The 19,711-nt window shown below is 37.8% G+C and overlaps 1 protein-coding gene across 12 annotated transcripts in view; it reads left to right on the top strand.

The window, feature by feature from the left end:
- The window catches only part of PTPRK (protein tyrosine phosphatase receptor type K), a 376,393-nt gene extending 357,093 nt beyond the window's left edge, over positions 1-19,300 (top strand). For all 12 annotated transcript variants that reach the window (XM_077782214.2, XM_085576521.1, XM_021547162.4 and 9 more), the window contains 11 exons: positions 1,360-1,457; positions 2,147-2,263; positions 2,994-3,148; positions 4,269-4,404; positions 7,625-7,774; positions 8,331-8,504; positions 11,082-11,213; positions 11,445-11,570; positions 13,534-13,697; positions 14,899-15,034; positions 17,398-19,300. In XM_077782214.2, the coding sequence (XP_077638340.1) occupies positions 1,360-1,457; positions 2,147-2,263; positions 2,994-3,148; positions 4,269-4,404; positions 7,625-7,774; positions 8,331-8,504; positions 11,082-11,213; positions 11,445-11,570; positions 13,534-13,697; positions 14,899-15,034; positions 17,398-17,451 (1,442 nt within the window). In that variant the 3' untranslated portion in view covers positions 17,452-19,300. The remainder of the gene's footprint in view (positions 1-1,359; positions 1,458-2,146; positions 2,264-2,993; positions 3,149-4,268; positions 4,405-7,624; positions 7,775-8,330; positions 8,505-11,081; positions 11,214-11,444; positions 11,571-13,533; positions 13,698-14,898; positions 15,035-17,397) is intronic.
- The last annotated feature ends 411 nt before the right edge of the window (positions 19,301-19,711 follow it).

Below are 19,711 nucleotides of genomic sequence, written 5' to 3'. Positions count from 1 at the left end.
GGACAAAGACTTTTTGTACAAAGGAGTGAGGCAAATCTTTATCATCTAACACCCTACTAATAAAAAGAGGTGCTAGAGAAAAAAAAATTGTTTTTTGGTTTGTATTTCTGATAAAACTCCTCACAATAGGAAAAACCAAATAGATTAGTCTAAGATTGCACTGAAATATCAGAGGATATGATTTAAAATAAAAATAATTAGATTTAGGTGTGCTATTATTTGATCTGTCAGCATAATCAGATAGCTGTCTGGAAATATCTTATTTGTCCCTCAGTTGATTGTAGATGCACACAGGAAAGTCAAAGTAAAGACTTATTTCAAAGCAGGATGCTTAGAATTTTGACCACATTTGTTTTTCATTTTTGTATAAGTGCTGCCTAAATAGGTGCCTACATGGCATTAAGTCTACATTTGTATTTTATTTCTGTTTTACTATGCAAATCATTGCACATAGTACTGTGGAAAGGAGAGAAAAAATTATTGCTGCTTTTGTGTGCAGCCTTTGATCTAGCACATGAAAGAACATGTCTGAGTCTTCAAATGTGGCACTTAAGGTTAGTGGTGTACTTGGCAATATTAGGTTTATAGTTGGACTTGATAATGCTAAAGGTCTTTCCCAGATAATTCTGTAATTCTATGTCTGTTATATACAGTAATATTTATAGCACTGCTGGATGGTGGAAAAGGAGCTGTTTTGGAAATTATTGTAACAGGATAAATGCCTGTCACTCAGCTGAACATGTCTCTGCAGCAGAGCAAGAGGCAAAATGTAAACATGTGCTTCTCATTTGCCTCACAGAAAAGTACTTAAGTTAGTTGAAATACACTTCAGGGGGAAGTGTCTGGCTCAGTGCCTGCTTGTGCATCCATGTTTGCCAGGAAGTGGATAGTAAGTGCAGAGTATCTGTACCAGCACCCTCCTGCCTGATACTTCACTCTGGCATGGGCGTCTCCTTGGTGAGCACCTGATGAAACTCGTTCTCAGCACATTATATTTAACAAATGTAAAACAAAACTGGAAGTGTAACTATATATGCAGATTGCTGTGCACTATACTACACATTGCTGTGTCCTTGTAGTTCTCAAGCAACTTCTGTCATTTTGCCGCATGGAACACCTGCCATTATTTTCTTTCAAGTGGATAATTCAGTTAAATTGGGAATATCCAGCATTGGTCAGAAGTAACAGTATAATCTGGAAACCGGCGCAATGGCACAGTGATGTGGTTTCACAAAGTTTTCTTCTCTGAGCAAATGTGCTCACATGCATAAGCTCTGAAACCCACTGGATTTTTTTCTTAGCATTCACTTTGACTGTTATTTTTTTGCAGACTATTACCTGGATTTTTTGTTTTTACAGGTCCAGTTCATGAGACTGTTTATGATTTTTGGAGAATGATATGGCAGGAGCAGTCAGCTTGTGTTGTGATGGTCACAAATTTAGTGGAAGTTGGAAGAGTAAGTTTTTGGATTTGTTTTTCTTTTAATGCTGCAAGTGTAAAGAAAATAACTGCTGACAAGACATACAGAATGTAGAAGGGTCTTGTGAAGGCAGCCTTGCATCCTGAAAGGGCAAGGGAAGGAGTCCAGGCAATGCTGCAGTTATGGTATTGTCTAAAAGCAGCTTCTGAAAACTGATTCTATGTTTCTTTCATGCGCAGTGGAAAATTGTCTGAATCCAAAATTCATACTTCAGCAGAATAGATTGTATAGTGTTACTCAAATAAGAAGAGTAGTAGAGGAAATGTGCTTCTATATCAGTGGTTAGAAATTAGCAATTTACAGTTTAGCAGTAACACATACCTCAGGGAAGTCTATAAAGTATCTGGGATTACTTGCAACAGTTTGATTATGCATGCAAAATGCATCACAATTTAGCATAAGTGGAAATATATTCCACAGCTCAGCACTAAAGAAAATACAAATGCTCGTTTAGAAGTGAATTTGGCACCTAAATGCAGTTGTGTAAAACAGTGGAAATTCCTTGTAGCTAGTGCTTAACTTGACATAACAGCCACTAGCCGTGACAAGCCACATGAATGCACGGTCATTTTGGAAATAAATGTGGTGTAATGCACTACATGCAGCACTGTATCCTCAAGCTTTTCTTTTCCCTTTGTGTAAAATCATACTAATTTTTTATTTAGGTCAAATGTTACAAGTACTGGCCTGACGACACTGAAGTTTATGGGGACTTCAAAGTGACTTGTGTAGAGATGGAGCCCCTCGCGGAATATGTTGTCAGGACCTTCACTCTGGGAAGGGTGAGCACATTTTGAAAGGGCTTAGCAAACTACTATTTCCTGGTAGCAAGGAGGATGAAAGAGGCTACACTGATGTTTCTGTGGAATGCCAAGTACCTCTGTCTTGTTAGCTGGGCTGCAGTGTAGGCAGCCTTAGCTTACCATGGGAGCTATGCATTGCATCAGCGCTACCCAAGCATTCATCTCACTGTGGGACTTTGAATTTCCCCAGAAATGTTAACTGCTGCCATCTCCTCTCTGACAGTCACCTCTTCTCCACAGCCACACTTCTGAGCTAAACTCAAGTACCAGATTATGAGTCATGCCTGCTGTTCATCCCGTAGCCCTCTGTTCTGACCGCTGCTGAGTCAATCTCAATCAAAGGACAAGTTCTGTGAATACTTTATGTGATACAGCTGTGGTCATATGCTAAATCATACTTGCCTTTAAATGTAGCAGGCCCTTGCCCTAGTTAGCAAAACTTCCGACAATCAATGTGAAATGCATCAAAGTCTACTAAGAAAATCTTCAGTGCAGCAAAACTAATGTCTAAAGTAAAAACTACAAACTTAAAAATTAAAATAACCCAATGGCATCTCTAAGCTTCCTATGGGTTGTTGCTTTAAATAATTGATGAATTGATGAGAACTGCATGTAGATTCTATCAATATATGTGATCATTATTTGAGACAGATAATATCTAGTCTATTAAATACTTTGAATTTCATAACCTTTTTTTTGCCTTTTACAGAGGGGCTACAATGAAATCCGTGAAGTTAAACAGTTTCATTTCACTGGCTGGCCAGATCATGGAGTTCCTTACAATGCCACAGGACTGCTTTCCTTTATACGGAGAGTCAAATTATCCAACCCTCCTAGTGCAGGGCCTATTGTTGTCCATTGCAGGTGTGTACCAAAGGCGTAGATTTGTATTTTTCACAACTATTTATATGGTTATTTACAGCAGTCTCTTCTGAAGCGTCCATCATTTTGAAGTGCCCTGTTTTCTTCTTGCCTTTTTGAATTGCCTGATTCACACTGCAGTAGGATTTGGCTGTTTACAGCAATGTTTGAAAATAACCAGATTCTTGTACACTTTTCTTTCATAGTATAATGTGAGATTTTCCTTTTCCCACAACAGTTGCAACCATGATACTAAATCATGATACTCCAGGCTATCATTTTAGGTAGCTTCAACAAATTTTGTGACAGCATTTGAGAATGAGTGTAGATGCATCTGCTTTGATAGCTTGGTGTTGCATATAATGTCTGAACAGATTATTAATTTAAAGCAAAGTAAGCAAGTAGATGAAGAAAGATGGAATGAGGTTAGTGGCAACAAATACAGAATGTTTCTCCTGTGCAGATTTTGCAATGTTATGTTGTTGGGACACTATCCTTTGATAGATAGAATTTGGTTTCTACAAATGTGTGATTTATCAAAGTATTTTAGTCAAATGCTTAATTACATTTTGTAGATGAAGTTACTCAGCCTTTACAGATTTTAATAATTCACTGTGCAAAAACTGTCACTAGCTTTATGTAAAGCCAAAATAAATCATAAGTGAATCTTCTAGGTATCATTAAATGTACTGTCTGAGCTCGCTTGGAACTTGGCTGGTAAAACATACATTTGAGTTTCTTATTGTAATAGATCACTTAAAAATTATTCATAGTCTTATTAAAGAAAAACAAGATCTATAATATTCTGAAGTGCATAAGTTTAATCAGTCTTCAGATATCAGTTAAACAAACTTATTTTTTTAATTAAAGTATTGATCTGGGTGATAAAAAGAATACATTTATTTTTGCTGTTACTTAGTGGATCAAATGTGATGGAAAAATGTTGTTTTGAACACATCAAAAGATTTAAAGGACATTATGATGAGAAGGAGAGAAGACAAAAATTAGATAGTGGCTGTGATAAAAAGCAGAATGATTTTATAAGAATGCTCTCAATAACGGTTATAAAGTTTGTAGAGTTTTTCTGAGGCTATTCCTAACAGTATTTACTGATTCTTTTCAGTGCTGGTGCTGGACGGACAGGCTGTTATATCGTGATTGATATTATGTTGGATATGGCAGAAAGAGAAGGTGTTGTGGATATCTACAACTGTGTCAAAGCTTTGCGGTCCCGGCGCATCAACATGGTACAAACTGAGGTACAGCAGTTTGCCTTTGAAGCACCTGATGCTTTTTGAAACGTTCAGGTGAATTTCACTGTGACTCTGCAAAGTGAGCAGGTGGTGGCCCTGTCAAGGAGGTGCCTCCACTGGGGACCATTGCTGAGTGCAAAAGCACTCAGAACCAGGGTGGTGCAACAAATCTGCCAACTCTTGTAGTCTTCACAGAAACAAGTGCCCCCCTAACTAGGTGACAAAAGGAAAGAAAGAAGGATTTTTTTCAGGGAAGACCTTACATTGGTCATGTCTGGGATGTGTCTCCCCAGCTCTGGTATTTGCAATCCCAGAATCCCAAAGGTGGAATTTTAGCAGGCTGACACTTGTTTTAGACAGTCTTCAGTCACTTTATCTATAAATTTACTGGTGAACTTTATGTCCATTTCACGTGCTCTTTTCAATTTTGTTTTTGTTTGTTTTATTAACCTTGCTGTGAATCTTTTCCGTATTTTTACTCTTAAGTCTTTCAACACACCTTCAGCAGTTTCACAATAATATCATTGCCTTAGGAATGAAGTTCTAATAGCTTCCACTCTACCACCAGAGTACCACTGAGCTTCCAAAAAACACAGTTGATTGGTTTTATATTGGCAGATTACCTGAAGTGGTTCACCACTTCTCTCTCCTGCCCTCCATAAGGACATGTTCCTGAGATGTTATTTCACCTGTGACCTCATGAAAATCTCTACAGTTGCCAGCCAAACATGTCAGTGTAATTTGGTGCAGTTTTATTTCATGCTGTGTTGTGGTTTGACACGGAAAGAGAATTTTTTCTGGAAGGAAGAGGTTAATTTAGATATTGACTAATTGAAAGTAGACACGCTTTTGAGAACACAGAGGGGTTGAAAGTAGAATTTTCAGGGGAACTTGCTTTCTTTAGTTCTGGTTAGCGTGTAGTGCAAACCTCCCCTGCCCAGCTACGAGCTGGGGGGGGAGGGGAAGCTCCTATAACTTAAAAAGTAAGCTTTAAGGGTAGTAGGACTGGAACTGAGCTGGCCTCTGCAAATGGAAGGGTGAAAGAAATTTGAGATATCTCTATTCCAACCCCCTAGAGTTTCTGTCCCGAGAGGGAGAGAGAAAGCTGTGAGGAAGGAAGAGCGGGGAGGGGGGGGAGCTTTAAAGTGCCCAGTTACGTAAGAGTTACTAAATGTCCAGGCATTGAGCTATCTTGGGAGTTCAGACTTTTAACTTTTCTTTAAAAAATAAAAGCTTTGTGAATTTTTCTTTTTCCTCCTTAGTTTGAAAAAAAAGAAGAGGGACACTTTAAACTCTGAGATGTTGGAAGGAAGAATTCTGGATGGGAGGGGGACAAAGAGTAGCTTTTGGCTAAACTTTTCCGTGTTAGCCACAACTTAAACTAATCTTCTCTTTTAAGAAAAACTGTGTTTTAAGAGGATGCCAGTGAGTCAAAAGACCTGCTTCAGCTGGGAAAAAAACAAAATTAGAGTGAACAGAGAAAAAGTTAAGGAGTTTGTGGTAGCGCCCCCTTGTCTTGAAAAAGAAAAAAAAGAGAAAAATATCTCTATTCTTGAGCCCTTAGCCCCAGGGGAAAATGGGGGGGGACTGTGGTCCCAAACAATAAAAACTAAACTATTGTTTTCTCCCCTCTTGGCAGGGCATCCTTAAAAAGAAAAAAATCTTAAAAGTAGTCTGTCCATCCATGCATTTAGTAGTGAAAGCACTGTGCATAGAAAAGAGAAGAGTCACCATAGCAAACTTTTTCTCCGGGCGGTGCCATGTGTGACATAGAAACACAGGATGTAGAGCTGTGTTTCTTGGGGGGTCTGTGGCACAGGAGAGACTCTGTTCCCTCAATAGACTAAGTATTAGTTGTTTAGAAGGTAGAAACCTGATTAAGGTCTAGATTGTGTCTCACTGTGATTTGTTAGAGTTAGGTGGTAGGGAGGAGAAATGTTTTACAAAGTTTTCATTTAATCTTTGTGTGTTTTTTTTTTCCCTTCTTTAGTTTTCTCTTTTCTTTTATAATAGTAGTTTAATAAAGTTTTTTTCCTGTTATTAAGCTTAAGCCTACTTTGCTCTATTTTAAATTCCACTTCACAGCATTCAAGAGAGAAATCACATTTTCATAAGAGCACTAACATTGTACCAGTGTCAAACCATAACATGCTGCAACTTCTGCCAGTTGAACAATAAACAGTCCTGGTCAACTCCTCCTGTTACAAGCCCACTAATCTTTGGAAAGTGCATGGGGTGGAGTGTTTCAGTGTAACTTTAACCCTCCCAGTCTGATCTGCACTTGCATGTGAATTAACATATCTACTATTATTCCTTTCTCTCCCTTCTGCCTCTTACCTCTCTTATGTCTCACCTTCTCTCAGAGGCTCATATTTGCATAGCAAAACAAAGCTGTCATTGCATCAAGTTCTTGTGATGGTCATACAGTCAACAGTGATGCCAGTAGCTCCATAGCTGTATGAGTAAGACTGTAGGGCCAGAAGATTACTGTGGTCCCTGGACATGTGCTGCTTTTACAGCACATGTTAAATTTTGTGCTCTTAAGAACCTTGTTGGTATTCACAGTAGCTACGTGAGGCTGGCACAGTTCTAGAAAAGGTTTACATCTATTACTCTCAGGGTGAGTAAATATAATGGGCATTTTGTGTAAAAACTGACAGAAGGCCTGACTGAAATAGTAACGCAGTTATCTAGGATTCAGGCTCTCTTAAGACAAGTTAGTAAAAATTGGAAAAATTGGTGCTTCCATTGGCACACACTGGAATTTATTACTGGCCTAGAGCCAAGTAGGAGGCAACTGATGCACTAGCTTGCACATGCATAAGGAGAATGCAACGTGCCAAATACTTGCTAATCAGACTGGTAGTGCTTGAAATTTCTGCTAACATCAGAAGATTGAAAGCTATTAAAAAAAAATTGATAAAGCAAACAAGCCTTTGGTATATGCACAGAAACTCGCAAGCAGTACAAGAAAACTGAAAATCTCATCTTAAATAAATTACTATCCCTGTTCTGTTAAGTTTTACTGAATTTAAATTGGTCCTGAGGAAAACATCCATGTTCACTGCACCCCAATAAGAACAAGACTATTTGTATTAAAACATTATTTAATGTATTGAGTACTTTGAATGGGTTTAAGAGTGTGCAGTAGGTCTGTTTATCCTAAAAGGAGAGATCTGTTGGTTTTAAATGGCTACAATTTTTGTTTCTTTTCCTAATTTGACAGGAGCAGTACATCTTTATTCACGATGCCATTCTAGAAGCTTGCTTGTGTGGAGAAACTGCCATTCCTGTCTGTGAATTCAAAGCTGCTTATTTTGATATGATTAGAATAGACTCTCAGACAAACTCTTCACATCTCAAAGATGAGTTTCAGGTATTCACAGTTCCACCTAACTCTTGATGTGACAACAATTTTTTTGCCTCTAGATAGATTTAATTTATTTTAAGGAGAAGGTTTTTCATGTGACTTTTATAGCAATTGGTCCTTAACATTTTGTCTACAAAATAAAGCATCCATGTTTATGTGCTTTGCAAAATTGTTTTAAATACAGAATATCCTCCTTTTAATAAAATTGCAGTAAATAACTGTCTGAAAAAAAGACCAATGAGTAGGAGCCAGACAGTTTTGGCTTGCATTTGCATAAAAGGCATAACTTTTTAGAGCTCCAAAGGATCCTCTTTGTCTTATTCCTTTTGGAAGGGGTGGTGTAATGCGGAATGTGTTCAGTGGTATGTAGAATGCCTGCAACTTAACCCACCTTGCAAAGCCCCAGAATGTCCTACAACAGATAGGATCTTGCATTTGTTAATGTCTTCTTGCTAATGCCTCATGTTTTCTCATATTGCAGTATTTTACAGTAAAGCTCAGGGCTTCCGAGTCCTGTGTGTGTTAGCTCAGTGTGCTAAAACAAGCGTCCTTTTTCCCTTAGACCCTGAATTCTGTGACCCCTCGCCTGCAGGCAGAGGACTGCAGCATCGCCTGCTTGCCAAGGAACCACGACAAGAACCGCTTCATGGATATGCTGCCACCTGACAGATGTCTGCCTTTCTTAATTACTATTGATGGGGAGAGCAGCAACTACATCAATGCTGCTCTTATGGACGTAAGAGACTACCTTCTTTGTCTGCATAGTGTGCCATGCAAAGCTCTGTAATGTGAGAGAGAGCACTTGCTGATTTATAAAAGGGTAATTCTGTTACTGCAGTGCCTAATAAAACAGTCCTAATGAAGAAGGGTGGGGGGAGAAGGTAAGAAGTCCCACCAGCTTATGGTTTTGTTCAGAAGGTTAGTTATCTTTAGTCTTTGGCATCTTTGTGGGACCCACTGGAAATCTTACCTTTTTAACAGCATTATATAAAGCTCTAGTGTCCTGACCTCCAAATCTCAAATCTCAGCAAGATTTTAAAAATCTGCTGTTTGTTAAGAAGTAAATGTTATCTTTCTGAACATGAGGTTACTATCACTATTTCATTAAAAAGTCTTTCTATACTGAGGTAGAAGCAACAGAGGAAGAAAAAATTGTTTTCTTGGCATGTTTGGGTATAGAGTATAGGATGGGGGAGTTTGTTGTTTATGTTTTGAGTTGCAGCTCTTTAAAGTTGAAGTCTGAGTAACAGAAGTACTGTCAGGGGGAAAGATGAATTAATGGGAAAAATAGAGTTGAATCTGCTTATATGTGTCTGATCAATAAAGCAGTTCATGTGCTGCCAGATACCTGCCTGTGCCTCCCATTAGCATTTCCAAAGTTAAGCCTCTAAAGCCACTTTTACAATAAATACTTATTGAAGTGGCCTGATTTTCAGGAGCATCTCCCCTTCTTCAAAAATGAAATGCTGTCAGAAACTGCCATGTCAAGGAGAGATGCTGAAATAAAATGGCAAATAGTAGCAGAAATCATCAACACTGATTGGTATAGTCATCCTTGAGTTCTGCCTGAGGTAGTGCAGAAAACACACTGATAGCAAAATGCAGCTCCTAATCTCATAACCAACTGATTGTGTCAAAAAAAAAATAGAGGAGTACCAATGTATTAGGGTGTCACTGGGGGCTGAAAAGATGAATTAGAGCAGTAAATAGAATTCTGGTAGCAAAAATTGTTTAGAATTGCAGTAAAAATGGCATTAAGCACCTGGATAAAATTGATGTGCTATGAACAAACCAACAGAGCTGCATTGAGGAGTGTGGTTTGGGGTGAAAGAAAGGCAACACAGGCTCTGGGAGGCAGGAGGACTCTTGAGTGTGCAACAGCATGTGGCAGGTAGAACATGAACCAAGCAATATATTAATGGATCAGCAATCAGAGACAAGTTAGAAAAGGCAGAAATGGTAGTAATAAAAGGAAAAATAGCAGCAGAAATAAAAAGGTATTATATTACAGTGAAGGCATATAACAAGGTTATAAATAAAAGGTTAACATTTTAGGTAACAACCTTTTTTTTTTTTTTTGCCTTTTCTCTTCTGGACATTTTTTTAAAGACTGATTTATTCAGAGAAGAGGAACGACTCCTGGACAAGAAAAAGGGACTCTCAATAACAAAACAGAAAGAGGAACTTACCCCTTATCTTTCTCTTGAGAAACACAATAAATTATGGGAAAGAGGGGTAGGAAAACATTAGTTAGGACTTTTTTTACTTCTTAAAAGTACAGGGGAAGAATCAAAATTGGTTGTCCCTGGACAGTTCTAGGAAGTAGGACATGAGCTGCTACTACCCCAACATCCTTGCATTAGAAAAGGTAACAAAAATCCATGTTAAAAAAATCGGCAACTTCCTTAATCTCTTGTCAAGCAAGTACTGATGCTAAAGACATTAACAACAAGTTATTGGAATGTATGTTGATATATTACACATAACAATCACTTAGATCAATCTTCAAATAAGCAAGTTTTCATAGCAAAAGTGTTTTATTGCCCTACCAGGTCTTTCTCTTGGGTTAATTGACTTTTCCATGGATGATTTTAAATTGCGTGCAAAAGACTTCCAATCACTTCTCTTCTGCTTGCTGCTCATAAAACATCTGCAGCAGGAAAGGAGCCCCTCCACTGTTAGTTGCCTCTCAGTTACTCTGCAAGGCTGAAAGTCCCTATTTGCAGTTGTGTATAACACAGCATACAGAAAATGGAACCTTCAGTCATAGCAGGAAATAGGATTTTACTGTTGAACTTATACTTTCTGCTGGAAATGGGTCCCTGTGATCCCAAAAGTCAGTTCTGTGGGTGTCCCTGTGGCTGTGCACTATGAAACAGAGTTTGGGATTGAACTTAGTCCCCAGTTCAATCGCAGAGTTCACATAAAACCTACTGTGGTGAGGGTGATCTGAGACCTCTGCACCCCTCTCTGTATCATGAGGTGAAGATTCCCTGCTTGGCTCCTGGACACAGACCCTAGAGCAGAGTTGCCTGAGCCTCAGCTCAGCAGAGCGACAAAGAACATCTTCAGTGCCTGGAGCATATCTGAGTGTAAAAGCAGGGCTTGTTCTGTAACCAAGAAGAAGGCAGACCTGAGCAGAGTAACCTCTTTGTTCTTATTGGACATGATAATGTGTTTTTAACGTTTACATCCTCAGTGATATATGAAGTAACTGATGTCACACCTTTGTTCTATTTTTATGTTTTGTTCTGTTTCAGTAGAATTTAAGTATTTCCCATACTGGTACTAATAAAATTGTTTACCTTTACAGAGCTACAGGCAGCCAGCAGCTTTTATCGTCACACAACATCCTTTACCAAACACTGTGAAAGATTTCTGGAGATTAGTGTACGACTATGGCTGTACTTCTCTTGTGATGTTAAATGAAGTCGACTTAGCACAGGTTAGTTTGGAGCTTGAATTTTCAATGTACTATCACACTCCTTTAATCACTCTGGATTTACTAGATGATGAAAATGAAGAGCAGTGCAGTGACTTTACAATTGTTCTCTGTTTTACAGTGACTAATCAACACTAGTTGCTCAGTTCAAGTTAGGTGAGATGTCTGCAGTGGAATAAGGCAATGTCAGGTTGTAATTTGCCTTTTAATTATGCATGTTTTGCTCTGGTACAGGGTTGCCCACAATACTGGCCCGAGGAAGGGATACTGCGGTACGGCCCCATCCAAGTGGAATGCATGTCATGTTCAATGGACTGTGACGTCATAAACAGAATTTTCAGGATATGCAATCTAACAAGAGTAAGGATTATTCTAGCAATATGTGACAGAAAAATATTTTGTTTTTCATGCTTTCTAGGCTCTTGTGCTTTTTAATTTTGAATAATAGTAAAGTACTAATGTTCATAAGACATTACTCAGAAAAGATTCCTTAAGCATCAGTATCTAATACCGATTTCTAGTACTTTTCTACCGCTGCAGTACTTTTCTACAATAAGCAGAGAGAGTTTTAAGATGATTAGATGTTGTTCGGAGGCATTCTGCCTGATGTGGGAGAAGTATTCTGTGTTCTCTTGATTTGGTGTGCAGTAAAAGAAATATCCCTGTAATGAACGTGTATTTAGTTCATAGCTTTGGTAAGATGTTTTCTGTGGTGAATCACGAACAGAAACACTGAGGCTGCTTATACAACCAGCACTTCTCAGCCTAAGATGTGAAAACCACAACAGGAAACTCAGACTGTGGCACCCTGCAAAGCAGGGTGTGAAAAAACCCTGAAAACTCCTCTGCCTCTAATGGGTTCTGCCACCACTGTGCCTCAACCTACAGTTATCATCTTTTTCTCAGCTTCAGTAGCAGTGTCAGTCTTGCATTCTTGTCAGCTCTTTCATACCTTTGACCATCTTATCTTTTTAGTGTCCCATAGTGTTCCACCCTCTTGCAGTGTCTTCTTAAATCCTGCTTGCCACACAGTGTTTCCCCCTTAGCTCACCTCTGTGAATTGCTTGTTTATATTGCCTACCAAAAAGAGTTACAGACACTTGTGCCACCTGTCACCTATGTGCAATTAACCAACAATCCCTATTTCCTTACCACGACTGCTTTTTGTCTTCCATCCAATATTCAATTTATCACAATTTCTAGTGTATCTTGAGTATTTGTTTAACTATCATTAATCTTGAAAGATACTATGGGGGAAATTAATTACTGTGTACACAAAGATCTTTCATGTATTTTGTTTTATTTTTGTTTTCTTTTATTTTGGTCACATTTTCATTTTTCAGAGGGCAAAAACCAGTTTTCATGTGGCTAGCATTTTACTCTGGTTTTTTTTTTTCCTTGCTTATATTCAGAATTTAAAAAAAAAAAAAATTTTCAGCTCTTTTTGGAAACTACAGGAAACTAAGGTGTGGGCATACTGGCAAATATTATGCTGCAGCGCTTTTTTCTTGTATTTTGAGACTTCCTCCTTTTTTTCCCTTTTTTTTTCTTATTTTTTCCATTTCTTCCTTTTTTATGATGCTCTGATTTATTACTCTTCCACTTCTCTTTGTCTTCTATGTCCTTTTGCTTATAAGCTTTGCTTTTAAAAATCTCTCTGCTCTGTTGTTACTTTTCTAAAATCCACATTCCTAGTTGTCATCTTCAGCTTCAAGAAACTAGAGAGAGTATTTATTCTTCCTGTTATTGAGGCCTTTCTTGTGACAGTCAAATTCTATTCAAAGCTTTCTCTGTGTCACATCTAGCACGTGGAAGGCTCAGAGACTGGCAGTGAGGCTGTCATGATTATCATAGTCTGGCACAAAGGGAAGACTTCAAGGACAGTAGTCATGTTTGTGCACCAGTATTACTCATTGTTCATTTATAATGGGGTCAGTTCATGAATAGGAGCCAAATGTATCTCTCTATTTCTGCGACTCTAAGAATTTAATAGTGATGTTTTAAATTTATTACTGCTGCTAAGCAACCTTGGCACATAGAATCTACAGAATCTAGGGTATTTGTTGATTTAGAATTCAGTATAAGTTACATTTGTGATTGATAAACTGTGATGTGGTCTTCTATGTAGCTCCCTTTTTTACCTTTTCTCACATTTTCCTTGAACTCACGTGGTAGGAATTACTGGAGGCCCTACCATGCAGTGTATACGCATTAGAACCTCCATAATATAAACACCTAGGTTTCACATTAGTTTTATATTTTGGTTTCCTAAACCAAGATGTAAAGGTGCCATTTTGACCTAAAGCCCTTTGATTTCCCTCAGCCACAAGAGGGCTACCTGATGGTGCAGCAATTCCAGTATTTGGGATGGGCTTCTCACAGAGATGTACCAGCTTCCAAGAGATCCTTCTTGAAGTTGATTCTCCAGGTTGAAAAATGGCAAGAGGAATGTGAAGAAGGGGAGGGCCGAACCATCATCCATTGCCTGTGAGTAACTTGGAGAAAGTCAATTGCTGCTCTTCAAATAAATTCTTATAAATTAATTATTGGCTTTAATTTAAGCAGTATTCTTATGGATACATTCTTTTGCACCTGTGCCTGTTATTTTTTTAATAAAAAAACATAAAGAAGTACCAGTGCCTACCACTGTAGGTTAGTTTTATTCAACTTTTAGATTTTTCTGTGTCAGGTGAAGGAATGAGTATTTTGAGCGTGATACTACATTGATACCGCGTGTACTGTCATCTGTACATAATAGCGTCTTTTTCAGGTGCAAGACATATTCAGATCTGTTTCTTCTGCCTGGTTTCAGTAAGGAAGTCTTCTATACTGAGTGCCAAATAGGGGGCTTTTGTGTCCTTTTTGCAAAGAATGTGATATATTTTTTCCCAATAGAAAGACCTACAGTATTTTGAGGGATTTAAACTGAAAACTATGGATATAGGAAATCTGAAAAAAGCTCTATTACAGTACATGATACTAAAACTATTGTTGGTAAATGGCTGCTGGCTGCTTATCTGATACTTTAATGGGAGCTGAACTGGGAGTTTTGAAAAGACAGCATCTTCTTCTCCCTAAGCAGAGAGTAATCAATCTGTCTTCTTACTCTGAAAAAAAGACCTCAGTTTAAATGTTCAGTATTACCTAGTGACCTGTTTCTGCCTACACCACCTCAAAATTAATAAGAAGAAATACCTACCTTTATTTCTTTGAAATAATAATTCAGACGTGTCCCCAAAGGTCAACAAGTTATTAAATCAGTGATGCCTTAGCATATTTGGTTGAATAATCTTCACATCATAAGTTAAGTGAGTGTCTTTCCAGAAGTAAGTGGAAAATGTACTTGGCATTGAACTTGTTTTTATTATTTCTAATGTCCTACTTGCCATTGAACTTGGGTTACATTTTTTTCTTTTTATTTCTAATGCATATGTAATTTAGACTTACAGCATAGTTGGGCAGCATGATGGGCTGTAAGGACATAATTCAAAAGCAGTAATTGAGAGGAAGCTCAGAAAAAAAAATGTCTTAGACCAAACCCTCTGGAGCTGCAAAGAGATTGTTAAAGTCTGGTCTGCCTCTGGGACTCAGGAATCACTCGTGCTTACAGAGTGAAAGAACATAAATGTGTTTTGGGTGATGTCTTAGGCCACAGTGTCATTTAACTCTCTCTTTTCTTTGTGTACAGAAATGGCGGTGGCCGGAGCGGGATGTTCTGCGCCATCGGCATCGTGGTTGAGATGGTGAAAAGGCAGAATGTGGTGGATGTTTTCCACGCCGTGAAGACCTTGCGGAACAGCAAGCCCAACATGGTAGAAACTCCGGTAAGCACCACACCTGCAGAGTTGCTGCAAACATCCAAGGAGTCTGAGGCTGCCTCATTGTGTGAGCTGTGTTTTCAGTCCTGTGCTCACAAAAACTGTGCAAACCTACCGTGGGCCAGAAGAAGAAAGGACATCTATTGTGTGTAAATGCAAGTCAGCATCATGAGAGGACAGGCTTAGCATTTTACACTACTTTTCTTGTAGTGGTTGTATGCTTTCCACAGAAAGCATTCTGAGTTAACAGAAGACACTTTAATCTCCCAAAATAACCCAGTCTGTTTGAAAGGAAGTTGCAGCAGGCTGCACTCGCACAAGCTGTCTTGAAATTTTACAGAGTGAGGCATTTCTCCTTGGTAGGATGAAGCTGTGAAATACAGATTCCTAGCTGGATCTGTGAATATTTTGCTCCTTAGTAAAAACTGCTGCTTTGGAAGTTGTACTGAATACTGACAATCTTTGTTTCTCAGATTTGTGGGAGTCAAAATGATACCTCAGAACTTTAAAATCAAGCATTTGGATCTAGTATTTTGCAAATGAATATATAAAATTATTTAGGTTGGAAGAGATACTTAATTGAAGTGTCTCTTCAATTAAGAGATCCTTAATTATTGAATCCAACAGTTAAATAATAAACAATAAACTAATAGAAACAATATGAGCCTGAATTAGCAAAACTGCAAGACTAAATACCTGCGTGTACATTGCCAGAACTCAAAATGACCTTAAATCTTCTGGTTAATCTTTATGCACCCATATGGGTGCCTACCCATTCAAACATTTGCCTCTCCAGCAAAAACTGAACATTAAGGACTGGAAGATCCTTAAAAAATTCTTCCACATGGATGTTTTTCTTTTTTGTAGGTGAATGAAGGCAGGTTATATAGTGTTTGGGAGTTCCTGCCATTTGAGTCTCACACTGCCAGCTGCCAGTGTCACTTTTCAGACAGATGGCTGCCTACAGCATAAAAATCAGGGATGCCAATTGAAATTATAAACTCATAGTGTTAACACATAGTGGAAATTGCTTCTGACCCTGTGAACTTGCATATTGTACAAAATGGCTGTATCTGCCTCTTCCCATATTCCCATTTTTTCCAAGTGTCAGTGTTTGCTTAATATCAAATAGCTTCTGTGGCATAATTCTCTTAATCATAGTGCATCACTTCCATCCCTTGCCTCCACATGAGAAGAAGGTGGTTAATATGTTAACAAATAGAACATCCTGTGGCAGCAGTGACGCTGGTCTAGGTATTGCTGCTTTTGCTGAAAATGCTTTGCATTCTCCCATGCCATAGACATCTGAGACACAACATATTGAATTGCTGCCTGGGTTTCAGTTCACTGCTGTCAAGAAAACAGGTCAGATCATATGAAAAATTTTCTCTATCTCTGTAAAGGGAGGCTGAGGTAGATTGTGTTTGTTTCTGATAAATGCTCTGCAAACATAAATTGCAAAATAGTCCTGAATTCCACTGTAGCTTTACACTGAAGTTGCTATATTTTTTTAGTTATGTATTTGTGCTGTATGAATTTTTATTCAGAACTCTTGAACAGCACGAGCTGTTGAGTTTTTAGTTAGAAAACAAACCAGGAAATCCACTATAAAGCAGTGTCATGTGCCCTACTTTCGGCAACATGATCAGATAACAACGAGAAGTGCAATAAAGCCTTTAAGATATCCCCACAACTTCCTGTTAATGCATCACACTGTCTTCCTGTGAAAACAAAAATAAATCACAAGGGCAGATTTCATTTTTCAAGTCATAAAGACAATAGACATCAAATTCATTTCCTCGGCTTTATTTCTTCTTTCTCTTTCCCTCTTCTCTCTCTGTCTTCCTCCCTGTCTCCCAGTATCAGCTCTCAACAACAGTATTGTTGAGGATAAATAATAACCACAATGAGGTTTTGAACTTCTTTTTAAATGTTAGTCTGATCTTTTGGATGCCACATCAACAGGACTGTACCAATGGGCTCTAGACACAGAGCTGCTTGGGGTCCTGCACCAGTTACTGCTCAATATCAGCTAACTCAAATAGAAGTGGTGTATCAGAGTCAAGGTGCTTTCACTGCAAGAATGCTCTGACTGAGAGGAGAGCTTTTCATGTTTGATAAACCAGTTCAGAAGCTGAAAAAAATCAAAGAAGCACATCATTATTTTCCATGGTCAGGCTCCTTTTCCCCTTCATTGTTTAGGGTGAATGTTTAAATCAGAGCTGGAAATATACTTGTGTAATAGGGGGAAAAAAATAGAAAATCCAAGCCTGTCTGGTTTACTAATTAGCAAAGAATGTTCTTGGTTATAGATATTGCTGCTAAGATTTTAGATTTTAATGTAACTTCTGTTTCTGTTCCTCTTAAAGGAGCAATATCGTTTCTGCTATGATGTTGCACTGGAGTACCTGGAATCCTCTTAGTCGGAAAGGATGTGACGAAGTTCACCAAATATATGAATCTCAATAAGCTGTTTTGACAACAGTGCTTGATCCTGTGAAGAAAGATTTTAGGGGAAGAGGGGGGTGGGAGGGATTTTAAATTTTAAATGCAAAGTATTTTTCTTATGAAGTTGTGTATCTTAATAAAAGAACTCAATCTGTTTCTATGCTTGTATACAGTAACAACATTTAGTGCCACATAAATACTATTTAATGAAAACCAGAAGAGATTTGCGCAGATTAGGACCTTCTCGTGTGTGTATATGCAGCCGTCTCTCAGATACAGTAGAGCGACCATCTGTTGCATGTATCAATATTTCCTATATGGTATTAATTTTTTTCTTTTTGATACATTGTTAAAGTACAATAACAGTGCAGATTGATAGTAAGGTTCATTCTTTATACGTTTCAAGTGTTGCATATATATATTATATATAGTAAAAGAAAAACTGGCTTATTTTGTTTTAATGTGCAATGATGGCTGGATCACATAAAGATCTTTATAAAGAAACTTAAACATAAGCCAAAGACTCAAGTGTAAATATGTCTATATGGAGAAAGCACATGTATTTATTATTTACTTGCATTCCTTTTTTGATGGCTGAAAAAAAGAAGAATCATTTTTCTTGAAGAAAGCTTTTTTTGCTGAAATCAAGTGTAAACAATTTTTGTAGTTTATTTTTTGTATGTTTCAGTGTAAGTAGAAGACATACTTTTTATGCATAGACCAAGAAACATTGGTATAGTGGTTTTGTTGTGTACATGCTTGTGGTTCAAATTCATGTAAACAACTTGATTATAGAAGGTCTTTAAGTACAGGACCAAAATATAAACATTTTCCTGAAAATGTATAGTTTTTCACAGTTGCATTAGTTAAGTACTGATAAAAAAGAAATGTAAGGAAGTGCACACTTAAAAATGGCCTTGCCTATGACTTGCACAATATTGGAAGAAATTTTTAAGATCCATTAAAAATTGTACAGGAACCAATTGTTTTAAAGAAATAGAAGCACAGATCAACAGGAGAACTGTGACACAAATAAATGGGTCTGCATATGCCCTTCAGGGTAAAAAAGTATTTGTTTAGGAAATTGTAAAATTAAGCAATGTTTAATTTGATGTTTACAAACATGTAAGCTTTGCTTCCAAGAAAGCAAAATTTGAATAAACCAATGCCAGATTCTGATTATAGTTGTGGTGTACAAAATATTACTTTCCTTTTACTTAGCTTGCATCCGTTTCTTCACAAAATTTCCTCTGAAGTTACCAGCGAAAATCATTCTAGTCTCTTCTTGGTCATTTTTAAAATGGGCAGAAAAATGCTATGGTGCTTTTAAATATTCTGTAAAGTAAGAGTGAACTAAATTTTTATTTAAAGATTTTTTTTTTCCTATTTGATATCCTCTCATTTACTGTCCTCTTTAAGGAGTCATTCTTGTCTGGAAGATCAATATACCTGGATAAGGTAAATCTCAAAAGGAAATTGTATTATTTTTCACCCTGGTGCTTCATGGAGTATGTCCTAAGACTCCATGTCATCTGTATGTCCAAAATTTCTTCCTTCAGATACATGGAATTATCCATTCAACACTATAAACAGCAGAAAAATGTTCAGGGAAACACTGCTTCTCAGATTTTTTTCAGTGCCTCCATCTGTACCACATAGCTCCACTTCTTTCAAATCTACACCACTTCTTTTGTTTGGTTTGGGTTGTTTTTTTTTGTTTGTTTGTTTGTTTGTGGGGTTGGTTTTTTTGTTTTGTTTTGTGTCACCCACTGTTAATTCCTAGTTATTAATGGCAAGGAAAATAAATAAGGTTTGAAACATGTACTGGGTCTGGCTTCTTAATACTCAAATTACCCCTTTTTTTTTCATCTGCTGTAATGGAAACTGGAGTATAAATTATATGCTTTGCAACACTGTGCTTTCCTTGTGAGGAAATGGCATTCAACTAACTTTGGCAGAGAAAGTGGTGGGTCTGTTACCTAGAGCTGACTGTCTGGTCACCACATTTTGTGGAAACAACATGCCTGATGCATCCTGCCTGTTAGACATCTGTCTAGCCCTAAATGATTTTGACTGTGGAAAAATCTTCCTCTGTTGTCTGAGAGGATGTGGAGAAGTCTAGTCTAGAAGTCTGGATTAATTTTGTGACAGGTGAGATGAGTAGCTCTTAGGGTTGTGGAAGGCAAAAGCCACATTCTGTACTGCCCAGTATGATATTTATGTTTTGGGTAAAGT

Source organism: Lonchura striata, chromosome 3 (assembly GCF_050655825.1).
Source record: "Lonchura striata isolate lonStrDom1 chromosome 3, ASM5065582v1, whole genome shotgun sequence".
Taxonomy (NCBI): domain Eukaryota; kingdom Metazoa; phylum Chordata; class Aves; order Passeriformes; family Estrildidae; genus Lonchura; species Lonchura striata.
This window is presented reverse-complemented; position numbering and strand designations above follow the sequence as displayed.